This window comes from Podarcis liolepis (assembly GCF_965112155.1).
Source record: "Podarcis liolepis genome assembly, chromosome: 1".
In the NCBI taxonomy this organism is placed as follows: domain Eukaryota; kingdom Metazoa; phylum Chordata; class Lepidosauria; order Squamata; family Lacertidae; genus Podarcis; species Podarcis liolepis.
This window is the reverse complement of record NC_139554.1, coordinates 64,376,918-64,402,714: the sequence shown is the minus strand read 5'-3', so window position 1 is coordinate 64,402,714 and position 25,797 is coordinate 64,376,918. Positions and strand designations below refer to the sequence as shown.

Genomic DNA, 25,797 nt, shown 5'->3' with positions numbered 1-25,797 from the left:
GGTGAAATATTCCTGCATTGCATGGAGTCGGAATAGATGATCCTTGTGGTTCCCTCCAACTTTGTGATTCTCTGATTTCTCCTTCCCCCTTCACTTCCCAGATCTGCTCTGGAGGGTCCCTCAACCCTCCGTAGCAGATTTGGGGAGTGTATGGGGAGGGGAGAGAAAGGGAAATCCCATTGGACAGCTGGAAATACATTTTGTTTGCATGTGAACACTATCAGATTTCACCCAGTATCTCTGTAATCTTTAGGATAACCATGTAAAGTTGACTAGTATTATTATCTCCATATTGCAGATGAAAGAGAGCTAAGAATGCAATATTAGTAGCTTGTTGGGGGAAATTTAGCGGGCTTTGTGGCTGAGTTTAGATTTGAATGAGGGACACCTCAAATCATGATATAGGGAGCCAATATGCCAAATGCCTCCACTGATACCCCCCCCCTTTATTGACCATCTGTATGTATAGGAGTAAATCAGGAGATTTATAACTATATTGACAGAGTAACATGATGGTATGCCATAGGTGATATGGTAATCTCTGAAAGAGATAAATCCCAGATATGGAAGAACATGATTTGTTGTGTAGATTGTGATGTTTCCTTAACTGCTGTGAGTATTTATTATTATTGGAATTCTTGCACTAATGCAAGAGATAATTTTACTGTGTCATGTTTATGGTTCCAACAGCTGTTAATAATACTGGGGGTGTACCACTGGTTTTATAAATACTGTCACAATATGGTCATGTATCTGAGGCCTCTGTGATACGCTCAGTTGCAGAAGCTGGCAAAGGAGAATAGAGTATGAACCAATCTACTGGAAAGAGCTTTCTGCACTCAGAGAAGAGTGACAACTAGGAGGGGCATGTGGAATGAAGTGACTATATTTAGAGCCATCATTACGATGCTATGAAATGGAAAATTGATCACAGAATGTGCAGTGTACTAGTATTTGCTACATAATAGATTTCTAAAAGTTCCTTAAAAGGAGATTTTTTATATTTTAAGGTATAAAATTCAAATGAATTCAGGGTGGATTTTTGAACTGTCTCGCAAAACATACTTTGTTTAAATATTCCACTGAATTAAACTGCTTAGTGCTATTTTCTCTGGGAGAGCATGGTTTGGGGCTTGAGTGGTGGGGGGTTTTTTTGGCCATGCCTCAGTGTATATTTTTACAGCGCTGAAATTGTTAAATGAGTCTTGCGTTATCCCTGTTCAGCTATTGATCATCAATGGTTTGGCAGGAGGATGGTGGGGAGCACAGTAATTGTCAGACCTTAACAAGCTCAGGAAAAACAGCAGCAAAATGTAGCTCGAAATGTGGACTGGGAAAACATAACCTTTATCAAGAAAGCTTGTTACAGTATGTAGAAGCTAACTGCTTGTTCTGTACAACTGTCACATCTGCTTTCAGCTTGTGTGCCAAGGGGTCAGAGCTCAACCATAATCCTGTTGCACCCCCTGCTGGTTAAAAGCCTGTGCTCATTTTGTTACTTTACACTGAGATAAACATTGCAGTCATTTCACACTTCTTTTAACATTCTATATGAATTTAATTATCGTTTGTTTGGACATCACTGGTTATGGAGTACAAACAATTTATTACAGATGTTCCCATTTTATTTTTTATATCTTCCACTGCCAGGTACAGCACGTGATTCACCAAAGGCTTCAACATTCAGCAGATTTCAAACCATCAGGCCTCAGTCGGTTTCCGACCCGGCTTTTTGACGAGACTGGACAAGAAATTAAAAACCCACTTTTACTGCAGAACGAGCAAAAAATTTGGGTTTCTTATGGTGAAGATTACAGGTAGGAGCAAAGTGTTTAGCTCTGTGACTGTCAGCAATCTTTGTGTTGTCAAACTGCTGTAAAGGGAAGTTTGATAACCTCCAAGTAAAATCCCTTTTATTTTTATTGTAAACTCCAACAAAATTTCAGAGGTCTTGTTTGAGACAGTATTGTTTGTGGAATATGACATCTCTGTCTCTGACTTTCTGTCTTAATGCCTTGTCATAGTTCTTGATGTCTGCCTGTCAGCACAGCAAGAGGGATTTTTTCATGTCTGAATAGTCACCTTAATGATAGCAGATGGAAACACCACAGGGGGTCCAAGCCCATCACACTGTCATTGTCACAGACTGCCCTGACCTGTTTCCACTCCACTATTTTTTTGTCCCTTTTTAAAGGAGAAATGGATGGTAATTGAAAAGGATCTTAAGCAAGATTTATGAAGCTGTAGACAACATGATTCCCTACTATTGCTCTATGTTTTCACAAATAAAGTCTTAACCTTTTGAGCACCAGTGATGGTAGAATGAAAAATAAATTGGTAAAACTTGTAAAATCTGACCAACTATAGTTAAAAATGGGAGGCACCAAGTCCATGCAATAGTTAATTTATTTGTAACATTTCAGGAAATAGGCTTTTAAAAAATCCACACAATTATTGTTACTTCCAGAAGCAAAAATTAATGTATTTCAGAGTTTGTCTTGTAATAGACATGAAGTGAATTAATTTTTCACTAGCACATATATCCTAAAAAGTTACTTCTTTATGTGTGGGGCAGAAGTGTTTTAGTAAGATATATCTGTATTTATTTATTCAACTGCAAGCCAAGGACGCTTATACACTTATACCTGCAATGTACGATTTCTTTTATTTATTTATGTTATGGATATACACCCACACCCATGAACCGAAAAATATTTCCACGTTTTTACGTTGCTTTTTTCATTTTCTACAACTGGCTTTGTTTACATTTTTGAATAAAAAATACCAGGCACTTTATGTAAATTTATAAAGAGATAAGAAATTTGTAAAGCCCAATATAATTGCCCGTTCCTTTGTTTTAATCGGTACAATCATAGCACAACCCGATGCTTGTTTGTGCCATGGTAAGTTCCACAATGTTTAATGGGGCTTGCTCCTATGTAGGTGTGCATGGAATTGTAGCCTCAATAATATTCAAGATCTGGGAAATTATTTTTATGACTAATATGAAAAGTGAGAAGGCTGTAAGTATATATACAATGTGTTAAAAATACAATACTAAGCACTGCAGTTGAATATTATACAGCTATTTTCTTCTACCTCACACTGTTTTTAAAACAGAGAAAAAAATTATACCTGAGCCTTAACTTTACTGCCAAATTCAGTTCCCTGTAGAATACCGCAACTAGAGCATGTGGCTTATATATGCTGTATGATATACAGAAGTTGGTAAGGGTTCATTTCTATAATTGCATCCTTTATGTCAATAAACAATATTCTGACTAGACCCTACCTGCATACCTTAAGATTTGCTCACAAATTATAGCCATTCTCACATAATGTATCTTCAATGATTACTTGCAAAGTAATTATGGTAACCATGAAACTGGCATGTCTTCTCAAATTTAAATTGTCTTATAAAGATATTGTCAAGGATCAATGTGGCTGTGAAAGGGGAAATAAAACTTCAAAATTTTAACAATCTATTCTATTTAAAATGTTCCTTTTCTCTTGTTTTTCTTATATGAATTCTTATATACCATTCAGTTGTAGTGATTTATTATTGTACTGTTAATCATGTTATTTGGATGAAGAAATGTTAATACTGAGCCCTGTCAAAAAATTGTGAACCGAAACAGCAGCTCTAATTCTTCAGGAATGAATCCTCCAAAAGAACAAAATATTTGTGTTAATGCGGGGGGGGGGTATGTTATTTTCATCATACTTTTAAGATAGTTTTTTCCCTTATTTTTGTATGTTCGAATTATTTCTTGGCATTATGTTTTGTAAACATGCAAATGATTCATTGTTTCAACAGTTGATTGATTGTAAAAGGTTGTTTACTTATCTATTGTTTGACATTTTATGAGCAGCAGTGAGTTTAACTTGATGTAGGCACAGTAGAAGAATTTGAGAGCAGAAGTCTTAAGTGCACTCCAAAAACTGAGCAGAATGGAATGATTATATTCTTCATATATTTATATAGTTCAGAACAACAACTGCATTTGTCTTCATGCTGTTCATGTTAAAAATATTTATTTATTTCACAATGAATTATTTTTCAATTATAAAAGGAGTAACATGGCTTGTACTTGAGTAATTTAATTCTCTTTGTACCAAACTGGAATCTGGCTCACTATTTATTAAGTTTATAAATTATCTTATGTATAGTTTACATCCTTGTAATTGTGTTGACACAGATTTAGAACAGCAATTCTTCTCTGAAGGAGTGTCTGTTTCCCCTTGTGAGAATAGTCTTTTCAGAAATGTTGTTTGCTGGCAAGTCATCTCCTGAATAGTAATACCTGAGGTTGAAATTATAATATATAGTGGACTCTTTTTGCCAAAATTAACTTGAAGTCATGTCCACGAGGCTGCTTCACAAATTGGACCTAGAACTACAAGATGCATTGCTGCTTTATTGAAAATTGGCATTGCAGTATGAAAGAACCATTTAGACAAAATAAGGAAGAAATGTACAATATGTACACAGGGTGCTGTCAAATGCAGCAAATGTACAAACTCACGTGAAGTGTAGAAGAATAGGTATTATAGATTTTTATTTTCATGCCAGCTTTAACGCTATGGATATGCAATCTTAAGAAAAAATATCATGAATTTTATTATTTGATCATAATCAATAATTCTGATTATTACATCACCCTGTTAAAAAGCACTTTCCTTCACTCTTTCTTTGATCTTGGCATAAAGGCTGCTTCACATGTGTCATTTCATCTCTGTGGAGATTATCTAGTTCTTTGGGTGGGGGATGTCACATATGTTCTAGCACCAATTTCTTGACAGAGGAGCTTGCTTTTGAAACTTTGTATTTCTATCTCTATTTTACATAGTTTCAAACAGGCCTGTCCTTTTCAACCAGAATGCTTTTGTCATATGTTAACACTGCAAGAAGCATTTCAAAATACTCCTGTAAAGGACATCGCTGCATTGAAACAGGGTCTCGGTTTTCTGCCTTCTGTCGCCATCAGGAATTTTGGGGGCGGAGTTTGTTTTGGATTCTTGAGTCTTTATTTAACTCCTTTATTTCATTTGGCCATAGCCAAATATTGTAAAATATTATATAAAGTCCAACTTACGTTTTAACAAGCCACTTAGCTCTGTGTGCGCGTGCACACACATGTGTATGTTGCTTGCATGTGTGCGTTGCTTATATGTGCGCGCGCGCACACACACACACCTCTCATTGAGGAGCAAGCACAACTTCTACCCTCTTTTCAGCAAATAAGCTTTTCCTACTGGCCATGTTCTGTAATCACTGACATCTCCAAATAGTATTCTATAGGAAGTGTGATACAAGCACACAGACAGCATAGTTACCATCTATCATAGCCACAAACATTCACTGCAGACCACATTTTAGTAGCCTGAGCAATTATTTGCTATTTGCTAGAATTACTGGACGTTAAGTCTGAAGACATTCCATCCAATCCACTATTGCTATTAATACGTATGTATTCAGATGTAGCTGGTGGTGTAGGCTATGAACACTTTGTGATGTGAGACAAACTTTACTGCTACATGCAGCACGTCCCTTTACTAAACATGAAACTGATTGGCGCCATTTTGCTAGCTGCATTTGCCAAATCTGTACACTTGTCTGTTGGTCTCTCAGATGTCCTACAGTTGTGTTAGTAATGATACAGGCCGAACCTTTCCCACAGTCTTAGGCTACCACCCAGAAGTACAAGTTAACTGGGCAATTTAGAGCATGTTTGCCCCATTGGAAAACTGCAAGTCAGAACCACATTGGATCTTCTCTGACATAACTAAACCTTGTAATTTGCACCACACACCATGCTCAGCCTGTGGGTCCTCAGAAATGATGAAGGTGTAGAACTGAGGAGAGAAAGAGAATCTGCACTGCTCTAGGAGGAATTCTGTCTCCCTTATTACCTGGTTTCTGCTGAAAGGAGAACCTTTTCCCTCCCATTTCTCCATTTTAGCTTCATAGTTTAAGAAAATCACCAGTGTGAGCATGTGCCCTATTCTTCATTAAATGCAACTGTATTTTCTCTTTCGTAGATGATCACCTTGGAGCTGGTTTTCGTTCTTTTTTCTTTGTTCCCCAACAATTATTCCTGCTTGGAGATGACTCACTATTCCAGGAATAATTCAATTTCCTTGCTGTTTATAACCTGTAGGTTAATAAAGATGACAAGCTAGCTTGTAGTGAGAATTAATTCGCAACATGAAAGCACTGGAACTTCAATGGGGCAGTAGCTACGAGATTACTAATTTTTCTTAGCGTCAAACAGAAAGAGGTATCGATTTGAATGTCTTGTTGCTAAATTAATTTTTACCAACTTCAGTTTTTGTGCTTGCTGCTTCATATACATATAATGACTGGTTCTGCAGCTTATTTTCCCTCCCCCACCAAAGGTCATATTTGACAATATTTCCATTTTTTCAGGTCTCCCGTAAATCCCGTCCTGAGTTTGACCTTTGACAGAGTGGCTGCAGCTGAAAAGAATGGCACCACAGTTATTTATAAAACACTTCTGGATCCCACAGTTGATTTACTGCCTGGATGTGACAAGTACATTTATATGAGTTTTCTGAAGCACTAAAATTGTAGGGGAGGGGGAAGGGAGGGGGGATTCCAATGTTGATGTGTATTGCAACTGTTGCTATAACTATTATAAGCAAACACTTACAGTTTGCTTTAGCATCAAAGCACGTTAGTTGCTATTTAATAATAATAATAATAATAATAAATTTTATTTATATCCCGCCCTCCCCAGCCGAAGCCGGGCTCAGGGCGGCTAACAACAATAAAACAGTATAAAACAGTATAACATAAACAACACTCTAAAATCATTCATTGTAAAATTAATTAATTCAGGCCACTGGCAACCATTGGGCCAGAGCTCCGCGAAGATTGCCGAGGGAGGGAGTCAGGCTGTGCCCTGGCCAAAGGCCTGGCGGAACAACTCTGTCTTGCAGGCCCTGCGGAAAGATGTCAAGTCCCGCAGGGCCCTGGTCTCTTGTGACAGAGTGTTCCACCAGATCGGAGCCACAGCCGAAAAAGCCCTGGCTCTAGTTGAGGCCAGCCTAACTTCTCTGTGGCCTGGGACCTTCAAGATGTTTTTATTTGAAGACCGTAAGTTTCTCTGTGGGGCATACCAGGAGAGGCGGTCCCGTAGGTACGAGGGTCCTAGGCCGTATAGGGCTTTAAAGGTTAAAACCAGCACCTTAAATCTGATCCTGTACTCCACCGGGAGCCAGTGCAGCTGGTGTAGCACCGGATGAATGTGATCTCGCAGCGAAGACCCCATAAGGAGTCTCGCCGCGGCATTCTGCACCCGCTGGAGTTTCTGGGTCAGTCTCAAGGGCAGCCCCACGTAGAGTGAGTTACAATAATCCAATCTGGAGGTGACCGTCGCGTGGATCACAGTGGCCAGGTCAGGGCGAGAGAGGTAAGGGGCCAACTGCTTAGCTTGGCGGAGATGGAAAAATGCCGCCTTTGTTATAGCTGCAATCTGCGCCTCCATGGAAAGGGAGGCGTCGAAGATTACACCCAAACTCTTAACAGACGGTGCTGGCACTAATTGCGCCCCCGCAAGAGATGGGAGTTGCCCCCCCAATCCCATATCGCCCCGCCCTAGCCACAGGACCTCTGTCTTCGAAGGATTTAGCTTCAACCGGCTCCCACGTAACCATCCAGCCACAGCTTCCAAACATCTGGTCAGTGTGTCTGGGGCCGAGTCAGGATGGCCATCCATCAACAGATAGAGTTGGGTGTCATCGGCATACTGATGGCAACCCAGCCCAAAACTCCGGACAAGCTGGGCGAGGGGGCGCATAAAGATGTTGAAAAGCATCGGGGAGAGTATCGCACCCTGAGGTACTCCACACACCAAGGAGTGGCGCGATGACAATTCCCCCCCAAGCGCCACCCTCTGTCCCCGACCAGAGAGAAACGAGCGCAGCCATTGAAGGACTGTGCCCTGGATCCCCACGTCGGCAAGGCGGTGGTCCAGAAGTTCGTGATCGACCATGTCGAAAGCTGCTGATAGATCTAGAAGAATCAGCAGCCCCGACCCGCCTCGATCCAGCTGTCTACGAAGATCATCTGTTAGGGCGACCAGAGCCGTCTCGGTCCCATGACCAGTGCGGAAGCCGGACTGGAATGGATCCAAAGCCGATGTTTCATCCAGAAACCCACCAAGCTGTTCGGCAACCGCTCTCTCAATCACCTTACCCAGGAACGGAAGATTCGAAACCGGGCGGTAATTGGATAGATCTAAAGGATCTAATGATGTTTTCTTTAAGAGCGGGCGCACCACTGCCTCCTTCAGTTCCCCTGGGAATGTCCCCGTGCCAAGGGACAAATTGATGATATCCCCCAGGAGGGCCCGCACCTCGTCTGGACACGCTCTAATCAGCCAAGACGGGCACGGGTCGAGAGGACAGGTGGTGGGCTTTCCAGCTCGGAGGAGTCTGTCCACATCGGCTGGGGATATCCGGTCGAAGTGGTCCAATACTGGACCCGAGGACAGTCGAGGGGCCTCCAGTTCCTTTATTGTATCCAAATTGGCAGGGAGGTCATGGCGGAGCGACAAGACCTTCTCCGCAAAAAAGCTCGCAAATGCCTCACAGCTAAGTGTCAAATTGTTATTTAAATTTGGCTGTCCCACAAGGGACGTTAAAGACCTGATTATACTAAATAATTGCGCTGGGCGAGAGCTAGCGGATGCAATGGAGGCCGAGAAGTATGACTTCTTAGCAGCCTTCACCGCCATCTCGTAGGTTTTCATAAAAGCCCTATAAGATGTTCTTGAGGCTCCGTCACGGGCACCCCGCCATACTCGCTCTAGCCGTCTGAGGTCCCGCTTCATTTTCCGGAGCTCCTCGGTAAACCAGGGAGCCCGGTTTCTGCGGGGTCGCAGAGGGCGCTTAGGTGCGATCTCATCGATGGCTGCCAGGAGCTGGATATTCCAGCCCTCAACAAGCTCAGTCAATGAGTCGCCAGGGGGAGCAAGGTCCCGCAAGGCCTGACGGAATCTATCAGGGTCCATCAGCCTCCGCGGGCGAGCCCAAATTGGCTTGCCACCTAAGCAGGGTGGGGGCGGAAAGTCAATCCTGGCTTTCAGAGCGTAGTGATCAGACCATGGCACCTTCATCGAAGGAGACATGATCACATCTATACCTACGCCAAAGATCAAATCCAGCGTGTGGCCTGCTTGATGCGTGGGGCCCGAAACAAACTGGGAGAGCCCTAGTGTCGCCATGGAAGACACCAGGTCCAGAGCCTGTGAGGAGGGAGTGGCATCAGCATGGCTGTTGAAGTCCCCCAGTACCAATAGGTTGGGGAACTCCAAGGCCCAGCCGGCCACCGCCTCCAATAGGCCTGACAGGGTGGCTGCTGGTGCGCTAGGTGGCCGGTACACCAGCCAGACAGCCAAGCTCTCCTCGGAGCCCCACACTAGGCCAACACATTCAATGCCGGGGATCGATGGCGATGGTAGAGCCCTGAAAGGACAATCTTCCCGGATTAATAATGCCACCCCTCCCCCCCGGCCCACAGTCCGCGACTGGTGGAGGACGGAGAAACCCGGGGGCGCCATCTCTCGTAAGGTAACTGTTGCCCCTTCGCGCACCCAGGTCTCTGTCACACAAGCCAGGTCGACCCCCTGCGAGATGATGAAATCTCGCAGGGTGGCGGTTTTGTTGCCTATAGACCTGGCATTGCACAACACCAGTGACGGAGGTGAGTAATCCTTGCTCACCCTACCCTCGTCCCTCGGGATGGGGCGCAGATTGGAAAGGGTACGAGCGTATCCATATCTCGATCCCCTTCGCCTGTACCATCTGCCCCCACCGCCATATCTCCCTCGCCCCTCCACGGTAGCAATCCCAGGCCTCATAGTGGCCTCCATTGATGGCAATTAATGTTATTCTTTCGCAGCCTAAAACAATAAAACCTTAAAACAATAAAACAAAAACAACCCAGAAAGCAATAAAACAATACAAATAAAACTGCAAAAATTACAAATTCATCAAAATCCAACAAATTCCCAAGCCCACCCAAACATCCATCCCACCTCCATATATAAAAATCTAAAAGGAAAGGAAAATATTTTTTAAAAAATGTTAAAAAGAACTCTGCACCCCTACGGGTCCTCCTGGGCAGTAGCAGCATCAGTGGCAACAACCATCCTTGTGATGCCCCACCCTGGGCCAGATAGTAGGTGGCAGGAGCAGTCCTTGTGAGGCCTGTCAGGCCCTCCCTGGGCCAGGTGGTAAGTGGCAAAAAGGAGCAGGGCCCTCAGGCACTCACACAGGGGAGTCCTCCTGGGCAGCAGGCCGCAAGCAGCAGGCAGTCCTTGTGAGGCTTCAGGCCCTGCCCCAGGCCAGATGGTAAGTGGCAAGAGCAGGGCCCTCAAGCACTCACTCAGGGGAGTCCTCCTGGGCAGCAGGCAGCAAGCAGCAGGCAGTCCTTATGAGGCTTCAGGCCCCGCCCCAAGCCAGATGGTAAGTGGCAAGAGCAGGGCCCTCAAGCACTCACTCAGGGAGTCCTCCTGGGCAGCAGGCCGCAAGCAGCAGCAGTCCTTGTGAGGCCCCAGGCCCCGCCCCAAGCCAGATGGTAAGTGGCAAGAGCAGGGCCCTCAAGCACTCACTCAGGGAGTCCTCCTGGGCAGCAGGCAGCAAGCAGCAGGCAGTCCTTGTGAGGCCCCAGGCCCCGCCCCAAGCCAGATGGTAAGTGGCAAGAGCAGGGCCCTCAGGCACTCACACAGGGGAGTCCTCCTGGGCAGCAGGCAGCAGGCAGTCCTTGTGAGGCCCCAGGCCCCGCCCCAAGCCAGATGGTAAGTGGCAAGAGCAGGGCCCTCAAGCACTCACTCAGGGAGTCCTCCTGGGCAGCAGGCAGCAAGCAGCAGGCAGTCCTTGTGAGGCCCCAGGCCCCGCCCCAAGCCAGATGGTAAGTGGCAAGAGCAGGGCCCTCAAGCACTCACTCAGGGAGTCCTCCTGGGCAGCAGGCAGCAAGCAGCAGGCAGTCCTTGTGAGGCCCCAGGCCCCGCCCCAAGCCAGATGGTAAGTGGCAAGAGCAGGGCCCTCAAGCACTCACTCAGGGAGTCCTCCTGGGCAGCAGGCAGCAAGCAGCAGGCAGTCCTTGTGAGGCCCCAGGCCCCGCCCCAAGCCAGATGGTAAGTGGCAAGAGCAGGGCCCTCAGGCACTCACTCAGGGAGTCCTCCTGGGCAGCAGGCAGCAAGCAGCAGGCAGTCCTTGTGAGGCCCCAGGCCCCGCCCCAAGCCAGATGGTAAGTGGCAAGAGCAGGGCCCTCAGGCACTCACTCAGGGTGTACACTCAGCAAACCTCTAACTTCCATTAAATATATGGATGATTTAGATGTGAAGATATGGCACTTTCTCCTTAATAATTTGTGGCTAATTTGAATAAGGAATTGTGCCTTTTTAGTGCAGGAGTAGCTAAACTGTCGCCTTCCAAACCTCCAACTCCCACCAGCCTCAGTCAACATAGCCAGTGGTCAGAAATGATGGAAGATGATAATCTGGACGGCCACATCTGATTGGCTACCCCATCATAGTGCAAAGGCAGCAGTGCTATTGCCCACTTAGCTGAGAGTAAGGACTATGGAACTCAGTAAATATGTATGGAATTGAGCTGTAAACAATGTTGATTTAAAATTAGCTGAGCCATTTGTTTTTAATGTACTAAAATGTGAATGGCCAAAAGATCACTTTGTTATATCAAATAATAGTCACAAAAACTTGGATCAAGAGAACTATTTCACACACACTTTATTCCTTCATTCCTTTTTCAAAGTTCAGAAACTAAATACTGTTAAGAATTGAAACACACTGAAACAAAAAAAGCCTGAGGAAAATAAAAAGGACTTTACCTGGTGATGAAAAGTCAAGGTTGTTCCCAGGGAAGCCTCTGGGGAGGGCATTCCTCAAATGGGGTGCCACCATTAAAAAGCCACTCTTCCTATTGACCACTGCCTCACCTCATTTGGCTGATAGCAATGCACATTATGCAGTTAACATTAGGACCTTACAATTATTAGTCACTATGATGAAAGGGCTATGAGCAGTGCAAATGCCCAAAATTGCAAAGTGCCTTGGGAGGGGATATAATGCATGTCTATACAATCTACAGAAATATGTGCATCTCCTGTGCATACAATTGCTGTCAGGGCAAAGCCATCCAGTGTCAGGGGCAGTAGGCAGATTCTGAGGCAACCACAGTAGTGTAACTTCCCTCCCTGTGACTGGCAGCTCTTCCCTTATATGGAATAAAATACTGCCGTGCATTAGAGAGACAATAATAACTGGGATTGTCCCTATATGAGCAGACATACCTTCGGACCAAACTCAACGGGATTGCATATGTCTTTGCAGTTAATTGTTGGCTTTTAAAAATACAAATAATTGTCACCAGTTGAGATCTTTTAATCCTGGACTACTAAAATTTCAGCTCCTCTTCCTTTTGCAAGGCTGTGAGGAATTATAGAAAGTTGCAATGTAGTAAAACTGCTCTAAGTAAACTTGCAGAGAGCTGATTTAGAATCCGCATTATACTTTGGAAGAAACATTAAAGCAATTCCCAGGTCCTGCTTGCAGACTTTGCATGGGCATTTGGTTGGCCATGAGAGAAGAGGGCCCTGGGCTAGATGGGCCATTGGCCTCATCCAGCAGGGCTCTTCTTCTCAATGACAATAATTTTTTATTGCTCATTTCAGTTGGGAAGCTTGTGCTGGATTTCCAGATAACATTCAATTCACAAACCATCAGGAATGTCAAACCTCGGAAATTGTGGAGTCAGACAACCATTTTATACAATATAAGGTGAGCAGTGAGGGTTTTCTTTTTATAGCACCATTTTTTACTATGATCTGCAAATTAAATGTTTCAGCCCTCTAGGAATACACACACACACTCTCTCTCTATATATATATGAAAAAAGGGTATTGCCACAACTTATATGTGTTTTAAATTGCACATTATCAACTATATGGAGTTGAAGGCAGGCTCACTGAAAATGTGCAAGTTAAATCTGAGGAAGTTGGAGAGCTTAAAAGTTCTTTTTGTAGCATCTGAGTTCCTGTGAGATCTCATGTGAGCATCTTTAGCCTCCCAGAGCCTGCATTGAGAGCAGGACTTGCCCAACAAGCAAGGCAGAGAGCTTAAAAGCTCTTATCGTTACCTGGTCTACTTGGTTTACTCAGAGCAAAAAGAGCTTTTAAGCTCTCCGTCGTGGGCACAGCTTCTGCAAGTACAGGGGATTCTCTCTCCACACCCACACCCTCTACCTGTGTGGGTGGCTCCAAGGGTTTGGCTATACAGGCGACTCCCCACTCGTATGCATTAGAGTCACGCACAACCTTGTGCAAACGTGTCATTTTTGGTGCTGCAAAGGGGGCAGGGTGGGCGGTGAAACAGGGTGGAGCAGAGGCAGAATGGGGACTTGGACGACCCAGAACTGAACCCCCACATAAGATGCATTTGTACTGTAATGCTGATTGATCCAAAATGTGAATTGGGTTGTGGATTCAAAAGAGATTAGAATGTGCATCTTATGGAAGGCAGTTCAATTCTGAGAGAATATATTCTGAATATATTCTGGGGCTACCTTTGAAGGTGACCCGGAAACTGCAATTAATCCAGAATGTGGCAGCTAGACTGGTGACTGGGAGTGGCCGCTGGGACCACATAACACCGGTCCTGAGAGATCTGCATTTGCTCCCAGTACGTTTCCGAGCACAATTCAAAGTGTTGGTGCTGACCTTTAAAGCTCTAAATGGCCTCGGTCCTGTATACCTGAAGGAGCGTCTCCACCCCCATCGTTCAGCCCGGACACAGATCCAGCGCCGAGGGCCTTCTGGCGGTTCCCTCATTGCAAGAAGTGAGGTTACAGGGAACCAGACAGAGAGCCTTCTCAGTAGTGGCGCCCTCCCTGTGGAACGGCCTCCCATCAGATGTCAAAGAGATAAATAATTACCTGACATTCAGAAGACATCTGAAGGCAGCCCTGTTCAGGGAGGTTTTTAATATTTAATGCTGTATTGTTTTTAACACTTGATTGGGAGCCGCCCAGAGTGGCTGGGGAGACTCAGCCAGATGGACGGGGTATAAATAAATAAATAAATAAATAAATAAAATAATAATAATAATATTTTTAATGGTATCCAATATGTTAAAGCCCACTTATTCCATCTGGCAAGCTAGCGCAATATTGAATTACACCCAAAGTTTTTTATTCTCTCCAAGCCACCTAATCCTTTAGCATGTTTTTCTTCTCTGTGTTTTTATGCTTTCTTTCTACTTTTGTTGTTTTTGTTTTTATTTTGAATTGTTTTATTTATTGATAACTTTGTTAGAGGGTGGTCTATGCATAAATGAATTAATAAAGCAGGACTAAAGTGGCCTGGAACAGGTAGGGCAGCAATAAGGAAGGAAATACGTAATCCACTAAAGCAGATGTTTTCAACTTTTTTGAGTCCACGACTGCCTTGATCAACTACATTCCTTCTACGGCACCCCTGTGGAGCCCAGTTATGTCTCCCCTGCAGAGCTGGCAGCCTCTCACCCTTTCTAAAACACTCTCTGTTGTGGAGTGTTCCCTCAGTGTCCTCTCCTCTCCTCTCTCCTTGGGAGTCCTCCAGGCAGGTGCTGCCACTGCCCATGGTCTCTGAGCTGCCCCTGCGCTCCAGAGAGAGGTGCCTTCTCACACTGCCCCACATGGGCCTGAGACTTGTCTGTCCATTCCCAACAGCAAGGGCTGGTGGGCTGTGCTTCCCTCACCCACTTGCTTGTGTACTCCAAGGCCACCTCAGCTCCTAGCAACCAGCACCCCCTAGCCAGTCACAGAGGCACCACTTGCCTGCGGAGCTTGTAGCCAAGGCTGCTGCAACAAACAGCTGCACAAGCCTTTGGGAGGCAGATATACAAGAGGGCATCAGTGGAGAGGGAAAGAAAGAGGGACAGAGGCCAGTGTTGCCTGCGGCACCCCTGACCATCATTCAAGGCACCCCAGGGTGCCACGGCACAGTGGTTGAAAAACAACGCCCTAAAGGGCAAAAAGCTGAAGCAGAAAGCAAGAGTGATTGAGATAGATCTTTCAGGACCCTGGACAGGTCATAGGGAAGAGACAACTTGTTCCAGCAGGTGCTGTTTGCTAACTGCTTCCATGTATAATTCCAGAACTGGCCTTTGCCTCCCTTGTCCTGTCACCTTGGTGAACTAGTTGTGAGATTCTCCCTCAAATATGCACAATTCTCAGGCCATCAAAGGTAGTGCTGTTTGTTAGTAGAATGCAAATTTGTTTAAAATGTGATTTTAGGGATCAAGGTGATGCGCCTCTCCCTTTTGTTCTAATCTCTACTTTCAGAAACCAAACACAAAAGTGTATGGTTGTAGACCATTACTCTTGGAATTATAGCCAATTTTTATCCTATTTGGATATATGAGCTCATTGCTTACTGCAGATAAACATGGTATATCTAGCTTCTGATTTGTTTTTGACATAATTGTGGCTCAGTAGCACAGTAAAATGAAAAAAATACCTTCCAGTAGCACCTTAAAGACCAACTAAGTTAGTTCTTGGTATGAGCTTTCGTGTGCAAGCACACTTCTTCAGATACACTGTGTATCTGAAGAAGTGTGCTTGCACACGAAAGCTCATACCAAGAACTAACTTAGTTGGTCTTTAAGGTGCTACTGGAAGGTATTTTTTTGTTTTGACTATGGCAGACCAACACGGCTACCTATCTGTAACAGTAAAATGAGTACACCTTTGCTGTTTTGGATAGGCACACTCCAGATAAAGTAGCATTTTAATACAAAAGTCTGTATACGGTTATCGTGTATAAGATTATATCGTATATAAGATTATATGTATAAGTAGGATGGGATAACGGGTTAATTTGTGTTGATAGAGAAAAATAAAAGATGAGGCAAAACCAAAGAAACAAATATTTTAAGTAGCATAAACATTAACACCAGTTTTGAATATAGTCAAGCTTTGATGTCTTAATATGTGTTTAGAAGACACAGCAACAGCTATGTTTCAAGAGAGTAAACCCTTTGCTGTGAATAGTAATTTGATACCTTCAAGAGCAATTTTTGAAAGCAAAATTCAAGGCACAGGGGCAGATACCAATAGTATTTTATTTTTTTAAAAAAATGTCCTAATGTTAAAGCTCACTGAGGTGTACAAGATGCTAAGAGGATTACACACTAAAAAGGCAAAAGTCTCATGTTCTGGATACTCACACATTAAGATTGCTGTCAGGTATAGATAGTAATGCTCAACCCCTGACTGTTATATTTAATCTTTTATTGACAGGCAAAACCTTTCCAGTAGAGTAAAATTTGTGACATATAATCCACATTCGTAAATCTGGGGATAGAGATAACCCAGACAATTACAGCCTGTTGCTCTTTTATCACTGTTGAGAAAGCTAGGCCATGTATCTATGACCTGGGATATATTGCTGGCATTTTGTGTTGATAACGGCAGCATTAGAAGCAGTGTCCTTGTTGTTCAGTATGTTTCAGTGCAATTGCTTTCTTAATAAAAGCAGAGGGTAGTTTTAATTATATCACAGTTTTTTTAAAATTCCTCTATTGAAGGAGGAAAAAATGTTTAATAGTATGAATGCATATTTGCATCTTCAAATTCCATTAATGTTATTGTAACTTCTGTAGAGCACACAGTCTGTCTGCAGTCCATCTATCAGTGAGCACTTGCATAACATTTACCATTGACTAGAGCAACCTTTGTCAACCTGGTGCCCTACAGATGTTTAGAACTACAACTCATATCAGCACCAGTCAACATGGTTGTGTGATGTTGGATCTAATAGGAATTGTAGTCCAAAACATCTGAACAGTCCTTGGGGAGTGAAAGCTGGCATAGATGGCTAGCACAATCCTTTGTTTTGGGCCTAAGGTGTGATCTTATGAAACATTGCACTGAGGCAGCTTCATATAGGATCAGTCTGTAGTGCAGACTGTACTCCATTTTGGTAGGGTTAGAATGCAGAACAACTGCTGCAAGACAAACTATTTTTTGCAATGTAATAGCTAAAGCTGATTCAGAGGATCAGAAAGTTTTATTCCAAAAATAAGTCTATATGCAGTGAAATATGCTAAATGTGAATCTCTCGGGGGGGTTTTTTGCATAAAATATGCTGCGATTTTTATAATTTATATTTTATTTCTATGTATACTTGTGGATAAATGAGTAAAAGAAAAAGAAAGCTTGGCAGATAAGTAATTCATGAGGTGTGGAGAATAGGATTTGAGGCTTTCATCTTTTAAAAGCTCTCCACCTTGCTTTCTGGGTTCTATGTAGGTCACATGTGGGTTCTGGAGGCCTTTGCAAGATCTCACAAGATCTTGGATGGCCCTAAACTTGGCCCTCCAGCTGTTTTGGGACTACAATTCCCATCGTCCCTGACCACTGGTCCTGTTAGCTAGGGATGATGGGAGTTGTAGTCCCAAAGCAGCTGGAGAGCCAAGTTTGGCCATGCCTGGCCCTAGAAGATCTCGTGCTGACTCCAGAAAGTAAGATTTCTCATGCCAGGGTTGTTCCAGGGCGTCATTCTGACTTTACACAAGTTTGCCTTTACATGGTACCCCTGGGATGTAACGCCCCCCCCCCCCACAAAAAAACACACAATTTCTACTGTATTTCAAATGAAATGTTATGACCAGGTCTCCATATGAGTCATTTGCCCACTTTGAAGAGGGAGGTGTTGGGGAGAAATTTATTTATCAAAAATTATGAGAATGCTGCAATCCTAATCCCCTCTTTACTGTTTTCTGGGGGAGAGGTGGATTGGTCACACCTTACTCTGTCAATTTTAGGCCTTTTCTCATGAAGTGATGCCTTTTCCTCTCTGCAAGTATGGAGCTCCCCATTCCTATTGAACGTGGTGTTTGTTGAAGATTTATTCCCCGTGATTGCAGTCATGGAATTGTTGTCTTTCACATGACGGTGTATGTTTTGACTCCACAAACTGGGAAGTGACGGAGACAGGAAGTTTGTGTTCTGTGAAGTGGGACTGTTGTCCTTTGCTGTCTGATGCTAGAGAGAGAGGGAGCCATGTTGAAGTTTATATGTGAATAAATATAGATTAGCCAAATGCTGAGCTACTAAGTTCTGTTATGCGGACTGCGCAAACTCTGCGGATCCCTAAGTTTGCTGATGTCTGTTGGCATTGGTCGCTGTGATGTTCGGGCAGAAGAAGCTTTTGAAGCTCCCAAACAATTGACCAGGAGGGAAAGAACATGCCAGTCGGGCATGTGTCTCTGCCAGGGTCCTACTCAAGTGTGGGATGAGCTCCTGACAAAGTTCTGGGGGCTGAGATGAACCAGGAATCTCCGGATACCAAGCCAACACTTGCCCATTGACAGCTCTAGGCTGGTGCAGTAATTCATTCTCTCTCTCTCTCTCCCTCCCTCTCTCTCTCTCTCTCTCTCTCTCTCATACACACACACACCGCTTTCTGCCAGTATGAGTGGCAGAGCTGTGGCTGCTGCTGCCCCACTGGAGTTTGAATTGCAGTGTTAGTCTTGATCTCTACCAGTTACTTCCTTTCTGGTTCTGTATGGTGCCATTCCCGCCCCCCCCCCCAACGCAATTTCTTCCTGGGTAATATGGGCCAGGGCGGGATCACATAGTTATGAGGAAGATGTGCCAATACTGTGTACTGTACTCATTCACATTTGCGCACATGCTAATTTGGCAAACCAAATTAATGAAGCATTGTTCTCACTCAGAATAGATGAATACTTTCACCTCTTTTTGATATAATCAACACCAAGAAAGTGATTGTTGATTCTGATGAAAATGTTTGCAAAAGTTGTTATCCCCTTTCCCACTCAACCCTAGTTTATTACTTTTAAAATGTGGTAATAATATGGTGCAGGAAGCATTATTACTATGGTTGTGGGTGATGGGAAACACTTTTTTCTTTTCTTTCATTGCTGCTGGCAGCCATTGTCCAAACCTATTATTTTTATTATGCTTTTGGTGAAGGCTTCAAAAATATATAGATATTGCCAGATACTATGCTATTTAAAAATTTAGTATATTCATCAAAAGGTTTGTCTTTGTTCTATGGGGCAAAACATATTATGACATACAGCTTGCCTTGCTTTTCCAGTTCAGTAACATGGGATGTGTATAAGAAAAGAAAGTTGTAAAGAATATATATATATATATATATATATATATATATATATATATATAGTTCCTGTTGTGATTCCTTGTATCTGTTACACTATTGCTCCACACACTGTGGAAACTATAAAATCACCTGAAGCTGGGTTAGAAAGATGTGGTGTTGTTTCTTTATCTGGTGGGGTGTGTGTTTTTTTGGTAATATCCCGCATTATATCTCTTGAAGAACAGCATGGTATTAGTGCTGGGTGCCAACCTCAAATGAATACAAAGGGGCCAATGTTTCCTCCCCACTGCACCACAAAATCAAATGTGATAAGATTAAAGCCAGTGGCATTGCTATGAGGACACAGGGACTTACAGCAGGTGTTATACACATCCTAATGATATCTGTCGCTAATTCCAACTATGACAATCTTCCACACAGTTGTGTTGCCTCTGATCACAACTTAGAATGGAGAGGGCAAGTACATTTGTGGCTTTAAGTCCCTCAGCCTTTAGTGTGGGATTAGCAGAACATTAGTTCCCATTGTACAAAAACGATGGGGTATCTCTTCTCGGTACTGCAGCAGCTGGCTAACAGGTAAGAGCAAATTGAGTATCTTTCTGGCCAACTCTGCTTTTGCTCTTTGTCTTTGATAGCATTTTGAATATGCCATTCCAATATGAACAGTAGCCCAGAAAAACATTAATATGTCAGTATTATTTAAAAGGTTTGGCATGTTTAAATGATCCACATACAGTGTCTCAGTTATTACAATTATAACCCTGCAAGGTGGCTCATTGCTATTATCCTAACATCCCTTCCAATAATATTTTCACCTGTTCAGAGTTAGTTCCTTTTCGAGTTTTGGTAGTGCATGTTTCATTCCATACCCATATTTAGACCACAATGCTATAATACTTACCTGGGAGTAAGTCCCACTACTTCTAAATAGGCATGTATAGGATTGCATTTTGAGTGAAGTTTCGGGCATACGGGTTTTTTTTTTGTCCCTAATGAAGAAAATGTAGGAGGCAAGACTGCTTCAGTGGCAGTATAACAGCATACTATTTCTTCACGATTGTTAAAATAATTGATTTGGGTTACGGTAATAGGAAATGTTACACAGAATTTTCTCTATTGGTAATTTGCAGTGTTACCATGCTAACATATCAATGAAAGTTCTATGGTTCATTCTATTGCTGGGTGTAGGCTGATTCCCAGATGGTTCTTCTCATGTCAGTTAACATGGAAAAGATGAAGAAAGATGCTCCCAGAAGAAATGGCCGTCGAGAGCTGACATTCGACATAGCACACTGGCCTCTGTCTAACATGTGGCTGATCACAAAGGTACCATAGTGAAAAGGCAGAGCATCCATTGTATTAATGGATTCAGATGTTTGATATGCGAAAAGATTTGTTGTTCCGATTGTTAGTTTACTTTTGGGGATTTTGAGTTAAATATTAAAAATAAGTAAAACTTGCACAACTAACAAAGATCATCATGCATATATTACACCATGTCTCCCAGGGCTTTCCTCGATTTGCTGTGAAAACAAATGGAGTTGACTTTGATGGGGCATAGATGATCAAAGCCAAGAGCAAATTAATCTGTTAATTGTGGTTATATCCTCTGTGCTGAACTACGATATGTTGGCTGAATTGACTGCAGTCAGCTGCCACCATGAGCAGAATCGTAGCATAACAACGCTGTTCCCTTTTGAGACATCAAAAAACTCATTGCTTGCATATTTGGAAAGGGAGTGAGCATCACTGTAACAATATTAAAGGCAATTATTGGACAAAGTTGGGAGCTGCAAGGCAGAAGAGCCAGCACTCCATCTGAAGCCTTGCTGCTTGCACCAGCTAGGACAGAAGGAAGACAGCCTCCCCCCGCCCTCTCTGGGAGCTGGACCAGCCTAGGATCCATCCCCCAAATGTCCCATTTGGGGTGTCACTGTCAGTGGTAGTGTTGCCTGTCAGTAGTGTGGCTAGAGTCCTCTGCAAGCAGGGACCATAGATAAGTTGCATATAAAATGGCATACAATTCCCCTGCATTTGATAGCTAATATTAAAATCTGCAATGCAACCCAGACTTAGCTGTTTTTACTCAGAAGTAAGTCCTCTTGTTTTCAATGGCACTTACTGCCAAGCTAGTGTTAGGATTTCAGCCTTTAAAATGTAACAATCAATGAAAGATTGCACCTGCAACAGCTGTTTTACTTGTTTCAGAATTGCTGTATATATATCTCTGTATATAAATCTATATAAACAAAAGGCTTTAAGGATGTTTAACCAACATTCTTTTAGACTTGAGGTAAAACTTTAAATTGACTCAATGGCTCTAGATTTGTTGCAATCTTTGCAGTTCACTGAACTTTTTTCCTGTGCATACATATTTCAAGTAAACTCTGTAGTTATAAGTATAGCAAGTGACACGTTATGGACCCTAAATCGTTGCACTGTGAAATATGCAGAGGAAAAGGACAAATGAAGATATCAAGGGTCTGTTCTATTTTGCACTGAACTGTAAAATGCCACCCTTGTTGTACAGAAGATCACTGGTTCTGAGCAGGGCTCATTGACTGCTAAGTTGTGGATAGTGTTTCAGTTTCTCCAACTGTTAATATCCTGAGCTATCCAGGCATAATGACCTCTCTATTTGTAACACATTGTTGAATTTTCTGGTTCTTTTAACTTATTCAAAACCTTTTTCCCCATTCATTGAAAGGCTGGAATGATTCTAAGTCGAGCTATGGTACAAAGCAGCCTAGCTGTTGGTCGTCCAATCAGAGCTGTGATGCAGGATGGCATACCTCTTGAAGGCTATAAGCTGTGTCTACAGAAAAGGTATTGATACAAGGGTGGGTTGGTTTTTACATACAATCTTTTAGATAAAGTGAAAACGTGTAGTCATTTAAATAAACTGAATGTTACCAGAATACTGTATGTGCTTACAGATTTTGTCATTCAACGAGTGAAACTGTATTATCTCAAAATTATCATCATCCTTTAATTCCTTTTGGATTATTAAATTCATGTAAAGGCATAGCCTTTACTTTAATGTCATATTTTAAACCACCTTTGAAAGTTCTTTCAACAATAGACAGGAGGGAAAAAATAGACAGATAACAAGGACACATATATTTTACTTTATACTGTGGTAGTTCTTGTGTTTCTTTTGTTTCTTGGTCCTTTAAAAGAGATAAAAAAAATGCACGTGTTATATAATAGCCTACAATGGATCTAAAAGATGCAGTCTGGGTGTGTAGATAGATTTCTTGGTGGACGTTTTACAGCTCAGTCGCAGAGCTAGGCTAAATTGCTCCTGCAAGGTAAAAATAAGATAAAAGTAAAAACAAGAAAAAAAGGCCGTCTGGGGGCACCTGGTAGAAGACTTCCAAAAATGACCTCACTTCAAGGACAGGTTTATGTCAGAGATGTTTCCTCCAGATACGCAGACACAGATACAGTGTACAAGATACCAAAATGTTATTCTTGTGCTCAGAAACGGACCAGACTTTGGAGCCAGTGATGTTCTTTTAGCGCTAGCAAGATGTGCTCCCAACAACCATTCCCAAAGTAACCTGTCAGTTTCCCCCCCTAGTAACTGCAGTTTTCAAGCCGTTTTCAGTGGCAGTCACATATATAATGTCTTGCAATATGCATAACTTTGACCAGGCTATCTGTCCAGGAGGTGACACCTGGCATAACAGCCCATACCACCTGGACCCCAAGCTCCCCCTGGCCACAAAAGATACTACACTGGATTTTTTTGGCAATCTATCCCACCACATGCAGTCCCCTCCCCATGTCATATCCACACTTTTCAGGAGAGCTCCATGACTCTAGAAGGTCTTTTGTGCAACAGGAACTTCCTCCCATTTATACTTTTTATGATCCATGCCATTGTTTGTTGAACCACTGAAACTTAAATTCATACCCATTTAACCTTAGCATGGTTTCAAATTACCCTCCCTCTCAGCCCAGGGTGATTTTGTTCAGTCACCTCTCAGTGTCACCCATGTGGAACTTGGTTATGTGAAGCATGTGACATTCACCAAGTCAGAAGCTCCTTTTCTTGATGCTATATTCTCTCACCTTGTGATGTACATCATGTGGAGGATTCGCATCATGTGGAGGATTCATGTGATCAAAATGTCTTGAAATCATCCCACAATTGCCCAGTTTGAGAGAGATCTTCCTTATGAATCTTTATAAGGAACTTTTTTTTCCAGTGGAGAAAGCACGTGTTAGATTGACCTACTTTTGTTTTCTAGTGCTGAGCTTGTATCTGGATGGAGAACAGATACGAGACTCAAATTTATTGAGTCAATGAAAATTCAGATTGTTAGAATTTACTCAGATCAGAGTTCATTTCATTTTTGTTGTTGTTGTTACAAAGAAGAATAAGGACCAAAGGGCCATATTGTGGAGCATCTTATTCTCACAGTGACTTCTGAGAAGCCTACAAGCAGAATATGAGACAATAGGACCCTGCCACTTGTGCTCCCCAACAACCGCCTCTAGTTCTGGAGATTGTACACCGCCATCAAGTCCAGTAGCTGCTGTTAGCCTTATGCTCCACGAATTTGTTGAAAACCCTTTCTTTTTTTTCTCCCCCCCCATAATTTTTATTAAGTTTCCATTTGCCAAATTAAACATATCATACCAATTAGTCCAAATTATATCAATACACATCATAAAGTCCAAATGTTTTCCAAATTAAGATTTTTTTGTGGGGGGGGGGTACCCATGCTCCTCGATCGTCAGGAATCCAAAGATCCAAATTCGTGCTGCTTTCCTTACTGCAATGATGTTTCCAGTCCCATCTTCTCATATTTGTCATTTATTCATTTTCCTTTTCTGTCACCTCCGAGTTTTCTCCACAAGTGGATTAAAAGGAACAGTCTTATTTTGTCTCTGTGTGGGTTTTATAATGCTCTCTCGTATGTCCACAAATCCAACGAATTTGTTGAAAACTCTTTCGAAGCCATCCGAGTTCTTGACCATTATTTATTTATTTGTTCAGAGATTTCTGTACCATTCGTTACCAGAAACGGTCACAGGGCAATTCACAACAAAATAAGGCAGTATTAAACATAATTCCTAATTAACACTGAAAGCAATTCTCATAAAATACATAACATAATCAGCAGTAGCACAAATTAAAATTCACTACATCTTGTGCCAAGTCAGTTCTGGATCTCTGGTTTGGGGTTGTCTACAGTTTTAGGGTAAAGTATCTGATGTTCAAAAATATCTGTCTGGTGAGTTATAAATTTTGAAAGCATCTCCTTTATGAGGAGGTCACGTATGGAAGTGGTTAAACAAGTACTGTTCCTATTTAGCAATCCCAGGCTAATTCCTTTTCTAAAACTAACAGAGATTTCCAAAGTGGAATTATTTATTAAATGTAGTTATGACATCTAAAGTTGCAATCCTGTACCAACCTGCCTGGAAATAAGGATCATTGAACTCAGTGGAACTAACTTTTGAGTAAATATGTTATAAACCTACAATCTGTGCACACTTTTCTGGGAGTAAGCCTCACTGAGTGTAGTGGGATTTATTTCTAGGCAAATCATGCATAGAATTCTGCTGTAAGTTGTGCTGTAAATAGAAAATGCTGTATGCTTTTGATGATGGTTAACTTAAGAAATATTTCTCTTACAGAGACAAAAACAATATATATCAACACTGGGAGTTTGGAAATGATGGGTGTATCCATCCTAAGGTGTGTGAGATATATAAGCATTTAAAAAAAAAATTATTCTCAATCTTCAGACTCCTACATGGAGACCATTAAGGCATATACGCATGAACGGTTAAATATGGCCTCCTACATGAACAATATAAATGTTTTCTCCCTTTTGTATTGTTGCATTGCTTGATTTCTCTCTAAGAATACCATAAAAGCATTTTATGATAATATTTTCCTTAAACTTCTGACTGCTGTGAGCTTTGCATTTTTCTTTTCCCGTTTTTCTAATCAGTACTATTCATTGACATGTTGATTTTATTGTGCTTATTAATTCGTGGTTTGATTTATAGGTGTATCAAAGTTCAGCTTTCGTCTAACCTCAAATGGTGCAGCACTGATCTTGGCCAGAAATCAGTATTCCTAAACTGAAATACTCCTACTTGCTTAATCTGTTTCTACCCTACTCTCAGCAATTCTCCATGTCACTGCAGCCCTCATAAAATGCTGTGGGTGGGTGTGGAGCTTGGGAACACAACAGGAAAGGTGATGCAAGAAAGCCTGACCAAACTTCGGCTCTTGGGACATTGGCTACAGCTGTATATAACTTGACATCCAGTTGGTGGACAAATTGGTACATTTTCTTGAGTGATTTGCTTTGTTTTGAGTATTGTGCCATGAATTCATTGATTGTCTTTGGAACTAGTTTCAGCCTTGGGGTTTGTCATCTGTATAGTGGTGAAATGCTTTCTAGAATGTTTTCAAAGTGCCTAATTACTTAATATGCCTACCTTAATATATGTGTGTAATACAATTGACTTGATGTGTAGTCTGTAGCTGGTCTCACTTGCTTGAGACTTTGCTCAGAATGCACTTTTAGTTCTTGTTTTGCACATGTGTCAAAGGTGTAGTCATTACTGTGGTTAGGTTTAGCTGTGCT

General features: G+C 42.4%; 1 protein-coding gene across 6 annotated transcripts in view; it reads left to right on the top strand.

Moving 5' to 3' along the window:
- DCDC1 (doublecortin domain containing 1) overlaps positions 1–25,797 on the top strand; it is a 246,701-nt gene that overhangs the window by 107,263 nt on the left and 113,641 nt on the right. For all 6 annotated transcript variants that reach the window (XR_014516364.1, XM_083462254.1, XM_083462253.1 and 3 more), the window contains exons 12-17: positions 1,651–1,817; positions 6,431–6,556; positions 12,725–12,830; positions 20,369–20,506; positions 21,888–22,006; positions 24,833–24,893. Coding sequence is in view for 5 of the 6 variants with exons in the window: in XM_083462254.1 (XP_083318380.1) it covers positions 1,651–1,817; positions 6,431–6,556; positions 12,725–12,830; positions 20,369–20,506; positions 21,888–22,006; positions 24,833–24,893 (717 nt within the window). In the remaining variant the exon portion in view is untranslated. The remainder of the gene's footprint in view (positions 1–1,650; positions 1,818–6,430; positions 6,557–12,724; positions 12,831–20,368; positions 20,507–21,887; positions 22,007–24,832; positions 24,894–25,797) is intronic.